Below are 5533 nucleotides of genomic sequence, written 5' to 3'. Positions count from 1 at the left end.
CGCCAGCGCGATGGCAGCCTCCCAGCGTCCGGCGGCGGCGAGGGCGGCGGTGGGGAGGGCGGCGCAGCCAGGCGACCGCAGTGAGCAGCCGCCGGTCACCGTGCTAACCTTCCATCAGCCGCTCGCATCGATCATAGCATACGGCTTGCAGCGCCTGGACGGCCGCGTGTGGAGCAGTCGCCACCGTGGACCACTGTGGATCCACGCCGCAGCTCACGAGCCGAGACCCTCCGATATTGCAATGATGGAGGACTTTGTGAGGCACACCTACTCGCTCGACGCTCCGGGCGAGCCAACGCTCCCGCCGGCCTATCCAACATCAGCTCTCGTCGGCTGCGTCGAGATGGCGGACTGCGTGCAGGCGAGCGAGTTTGACGGCTGGGCGCGCACGCTGCCCGACGGTGCGCGCGAGGAGGCGACGGCGCATGGCCGCGATTACTACTTCCTCTTCTGCAGGCACCGCCGGCTCCGCCAGCCGATCCAGATGAGCGGCCGGCACAAGCTGTGGCGCCTCGATCGGAAGCTGGCGGCGGCGCTGTGGGAGGGCGGCCTCGCGCCATCGGAGCTGCTTCCTATCGACTGGCTCGGCCACAGGCAGGCGGCTGTCTCTGGAGCTGCAACAGTGCCCGTGCCTGTCCCGCTGGGTGAGACGCAGGCGCCGCGTGAGCCACGTGCGCTGCCACCGCCGCCGCCCGCCGCCGCCGCCGCCGCCGCGCGACCAGCCACGTCTTCAGCTCACTGCGACGACGGCTTTGACGACGGCTTTGACGGCTGGATGTTGGCCGAGGCCCTCCGCCTCTCCCAGCTCGGCGCTGGAGAAGGGAGCCCGCTGCTGCCCCGGCCTCCTCCGTCTTCTCGAAGCGAAGGCGCCGGTGCGGCGAGTGCGCGGCGTGCGGCCGCCGCAGACGAGGACGCTGCGTTGGCGCGAGTGCTCCAGCAGGCTGAGCTGGAGGAGTCCGACGCCGCCTGGGGCGCCGCCTTGGCCGCGGTGGCGGCAGAGGAGGCTGCGGAGGCGGCGGTGGTGTCCGAGGCGACCAGGCTAGAGGCGGAGGCGGCGGCGGAAGCGCTGGCAGCGGCTGAGGCAGCGGCGGCGGTGGAGGCGGCCGCGCTGGAGGCGGCACAGGCGGCGGAGGAGGAGGAGGTCCTCGCGGCGGTGCTGCGGGCGCGCGAGATTGAGATGCTGCAGGCGGAGGGTCGAGGCGGAGGGCCGGGGCAGGACGCCGGGAGCATCGAGCACGGGAGCGAGCTGCACGATTCTGGCTCCACCTTCCAGGCGCACCTGTGCGGCATCGCCAGTGCGGATGCTGCGCTCGCCGCCCTGTCTGCCGTCCACCGCGACAGCCGCGTGCGCCACGCCGCGTGCGTGCCGTGGGCGTATCGCGTGGTTGAGGGTGGGAGCGGGGTGGTGAAGCGGGGCTGCGATGACGGTGGCGAGGCTGGTGCTGCTAGCCGCTTGGCAGAGCTGCTCGAGACGGCCGGAGCCGCCAACGTGCTCGTGGCAGTCAGCCGGCGTGTGGATGGGCCGATGCTGGGCGGCCGGCGCTTTAACCACTTCCTGAACTGCGCCCGCGAGCTGCTGGAGCAGTGCGGCTACGACCGGCGACCCGCCCTCCGGCGGGAGGCTGCGCGCGGGGCGAGCGGCAGCAGCCGCGGTGGGCAGCAGCCGGGTGCGACGCCGGCGAGCAGCGGGGGCCAGCACGATAGGCGGGTCTACGTGCCAACGAGAAGGCAGCGCCAGTACTCTGCCACCCACAAGAACCACGGCTGATGCGTGATGTGCGAGGCGTCGCGCCGCGCGTTGTGGTATGTGAGCTCGTCTGGCCCTCGTATATCGCGCCAGAGAGGGGCGGGCCGTTGGTGCCGCGTCGCGGGCGTCGGCGCGGACCGCGGTGTGCGTGTGGCCCCTCGCGTTCCGTGGGGGCCCACACATCTCCGAGGGCGGCGCGAGGACCAGAGTTGGAGTCAGAGTGACGTACAGGGAAACTAGAACAAAATAGAGCCTCGCGCACAAGCCGAACGAACGACAAAGCGCGGCTGAGAGTCACACGTGACACCGCCGCGCCGCAGAGCGCAGTCGAGTGGCTGATCGGCCCATGCATGCCCGTGCGCCGCGCGCGGCCGCCCCGCGCACACAAAACGCGTGAGGGCCAAACGAGCTAAGATCCACGCGCAACGGTCGGAGATCCGACCAATCGGGCTCTCGAGCGCTACAGAAGTGACGGCGCCACGGCGAGTCTCTGGTGCCTAGTGTGCGTGTGCGCCTGCCAGGTCAGTGCGCCTGCCAGGCGATGTGCCTACCGCGATCTGTAGTCAGCTGTGCGGGCTGTCGTGGGCTTGTGGCGCCATAACCCCGGCAGGCCGGACGAAACCGACGCTCTGCCACGCCCCAAGGTGCCCGCCGCCCCTCCCCCCTCTGCCCCTCCCCCGCCGCCCTACTGCCCGACCGAGCACGACCACCACTCCTCGTTGTAGAGCACCGCCATGCGCGACTTGAACCAGACGCGCACCGGCACCGCAGGCTCTCGCTCCGGGTGCTGGAATGTGAAGCCGGCGACGCCCGGGTGCGCCGCGGCCCACGCCTTGGCCTCGGCGAAGGTCATGCAGGCGACGTGCACGTCGTCGCCCGCCAGGCAGTGCCCGCGGTACATGCCCTCGTGCAGCGGCCTGCGCACGCGGCGCCTTTGCGTGAGCGGCGGGCGGGCGGGCGGGCGGGCGGGCGGGCGGGCGGGCGGGCGGGCGGGCGGGCGGCGCGCGCCCGACGAGGGTCTGCTCCGCCGCGTCGACGGGCTGGGACGGCTGTCCGTCCTCGCGGAAGGACTGGCGGATCCAGACCTGCGAGACCCACTTTGTGCCGACGGGAGGCAGCCCCGCGTGCAGCGCGTCGAGGTCGAGCTCGCCGTTGAGGAAGCCGGGGAAGAAGATGACCGCCATCCCCTTCTTCGGCTTGATCTCGAGGTTGAGCCGCCGGAAGAAGGTGCCGCCCCCGCCCTCGGGCACGTTGAGGTACATCAGCACCGTCCCGATCCGCTGCCCGCCGCTCGCGCAAAACGCCTTGCCCGCCGTCGTCTGCGGCGGGGAGGAGGCGGCGGTGAGGGAGCGGGCGGGCGGGCGGGCGGGTGGGCGGCGGCGGCGGCGGCGCGTGGGCGGCGCACGTGCGGGTCGACGCCGTCGTAGTGCTCGACGTACCGCTGCCCCTCGGTGTAGCGCGCGACCTGTGGCAGCTCCATGTGGTCGAAGGGCTTGCCGGTGAGCGCCTGGATCTTGGAGAGGAGGGCGGGGCACGGGTCCGCCTTCTTGGACAGGTGGCACGTCAGCGACGTCCGCCCGCGCGTCGCCTCGGAGCCGGCGACCGCGTGCGTCTTGGAGCGCTGCAGCAGCGGCGTGGCCACCTGCGAGCGCGGGCCGGGCCGGGTGGGCGAGCGCACGCCGGGAGCTCGGGCCACGCCACCGGGCTGCCGCCCTCTCCGCCCGGCGTGGCGCGCGCCTGCATCAAAGCGGCGCACTCGTCGTCGCTCAAGAAGTCATCACACACATAGATTGGAGGCCGCTCGTTTATTCTCCGCAGCCCGGGGTGGTCAGGCTTCAGGCGCATGTAACGCTCATCGTTCGTATCCGCCGCCTCGCCCTTCAGAGCACGACTCATTGTCCCATTTTGCGTGCGAGCCGACTGCGTGACAACAGTAGCGGAGCCGCTGACGGCGGTGGCTGCCTTTGCACCCTCACGCGAGCCTGTGCTCAAGTGCAGGCCCGACATCATGCGGCTGAGCGGCCCCGTCTGGCGGACGGAGCCGCTCCGTCCCGGCATGAAGGTGAGGGGGATGGCGACTAGCGGCAGCGCCAGGTGCGCTACGCGCAGTGATAGCGGCGCGGAGGTGACCGCCTTGCCAAGCGGTTGGTCGCCTCCGCACCCCGGGGGCCAAAGTGCACAATTGTAATCCTTTTGTGATGCAACCGGAGACCCTTCCCACACCGTGTGCCGCATCGGAGCTAGAGTGGAGCGCGTCGGAGGGTGTTTCGACACCGGCACGGGCGCCGTAACTTTGGTTTTAACTGCAAGAGAAGACAGCCCAAACGATTGGAAAAAAGAAAGAAAACAAGGCAAACGACGGATGGGAGGACAAACCTGTGTTAGTGCCAGTGCGCGCCAGTCCCGTGCCCAGTGTAAACAGAAAAGAAAACAGACAACCCAAGAGAGGGATGGGAGAACGGCACGCCGCCACCACACAGGGATTTTAAGGAGAGGGGTGTGGTGCGATAGCCGTCGCGCCGCAAATTCTTTTTTCGCATCTAGACTCCTCCCTCGCGGACACCGCGGAGGCGCTCCTAGCGGAGGCGCAAGTTTGTAGTCTGCGGCTGGACGCTTTTTTTAGGCCCAAGTTCGGCGTCTGCGGCTGGACGCGCAGGCGCCGCGGACATTTCAGCATGTACGGGGTGGCCCCGCAAACGCTGCATGCTCACGGGCTCGGCAATGATCAAGCGGAAGCGGCGCCTATGATCTGGTACATGCCGCTGAACATGGGTTACCCAGGGCTGAAGCGCATTCACGAGCAGCCTCCCATCTACGTCTGCCACGACTTCTTGAGCGACGACGAGTGCGCCGCTTTGATGCAGGCGCGCGCCACGCCGGGCGGAGAGGGCGGCAGCCCGGTGGCGTGGCCCGAGCTCCCGGCGTGCGCTCGCCCACCCGGCCCGGCCCGCGCTCGCAGGTGGCCACGCCGCTGCTGCAGCGCTCCAAGACGCACGCGGTCGCCGGCTCCGAGGCGACGCGCGGGCGGACGTCGCTGACGTGCCACCTGTCCAAGAAGGCGGACCCGTGCCCCGCCCTCCTCTCCAAGATCCAGGCGCTCACCGGCAAGCCCTTCGACCACATGGAGCTGCCGCAGGTCGCGCGCTACACCGAGGGGCAGCGGTACGTCGAGCACTACGACGGCGTCGACCCGCACGTGCGCCGCCCACGCGCCGCCGCCGCCGCCGCCCACCCGCCCGCCCGCCCGCCCGCTCCCTCACCGCCGCCTCCTCCCCGCCGCAGACGACGGCGGGCAAGGCGTTTTGCGCGAGCGGCGGGCAGCGGATCGGGACGGTGCTGATGTACCTCAACGTGCCCGAGGGCGGGGGCGGCACCTTCTTCCGGCGGCTCAACCTCGAGATCAAGCCGAAGAAGGGGATGGCGGTCATCTTCTTCCCCGGCTTCCTCAACGGCGAGCTCGACCTCGACGCGCTGCACGCGGGGCTGCCTCCCGTCGGCACAAAGTGGGTCTCGCAGGTCTGGATCCGCCAGTCCTTCCGCGAGGACGGACAGCCGTCCCAGCCCGTCGACGCGGCGGAGCAGACCCTCGTCGGGCGCGCGCCGCGCGCCCGCCCGCCGTCCCGCCCGCCCGCCCGCCCGCCCATACGCATCGCGGCGCATGCCGTTGCCCGAAGGCATGTACCGCGCGCTCTGTCTGGCGGGCGACCACGTGCACGTCGCCTGCATGACCTTCGCCCAGGCCAAACCGCGTCCTGCGGTGCATCCGGACGTCGGCGGCTTCACCTT

General features: G+C 70.6%; 2 protein-coding genes across 2 annotated transcripts; one reads left to right on the top strand and one right to left on the bottom strand.

Annotated features, from left to right (window-relative positions):
• Nucleotides 1-1216: 1216 nt before the first annotated feature.
• EMIHUDRAFT_45144 (hypothetical protein) lies at nucleotides 1217-1594 on the top strand (the record flags this gene model as incomplete). The annotated part of the gene is made up of 1 exon (XM_005774264.1): nucleotides 1217-1594. A coding segment is annotated over one exon (378 nt), but the record flags the coding sequence as incomplete, so codon positions are not given.
• An 838-nt stretch (nucleotides 1595-2432) lies between these two features.
• Nucleotides 2433-3885, bottom strand: EMIHUDRAFT_424641 (hypothetical protein; the record flags this gene model as incomplete). The annotated part of the gene is made up of 4 exons (XM_005774263.1): nucleotides 3485-3885; nucleotides 3153-3389; nucleotides 2795-3066; nucleotides 2433-2664 (listed from the first exon to the last, which is right to left on the bottom strand). The coding sequence occupies exons 1-4, from the start codon at nucleotides 3803-3805 to the stop codon at nucleotides 2433-2435; spliced, it is 1062 nt and encodes a 353-aa protein (XP_005774320.1). The 5' UTR covers nucleotides 3806-3885.
• Between the last annotated feature and the right edge of the window lie 1648 nt (nucleotides 3886-5533).

The sequence above is a fragment of the Emiliania huxleyi genome, assembly GCF_000372725.1.
Source record: "Emiliania huxleyi CCMP1516 unplaced genomic scaffold EMIHUscaffold_316, whole genome shotgun sequence".
Classification (NCBI taxonomy): domain Eukaryota; phylum Haptophyta; order Isochrysidales; family Noelaerhabdaceae; genus Emiliania; species Emiliania huxleyi.
This window is presented reverse-complemented; position numbering and strand designations above follow the sequence as displayed.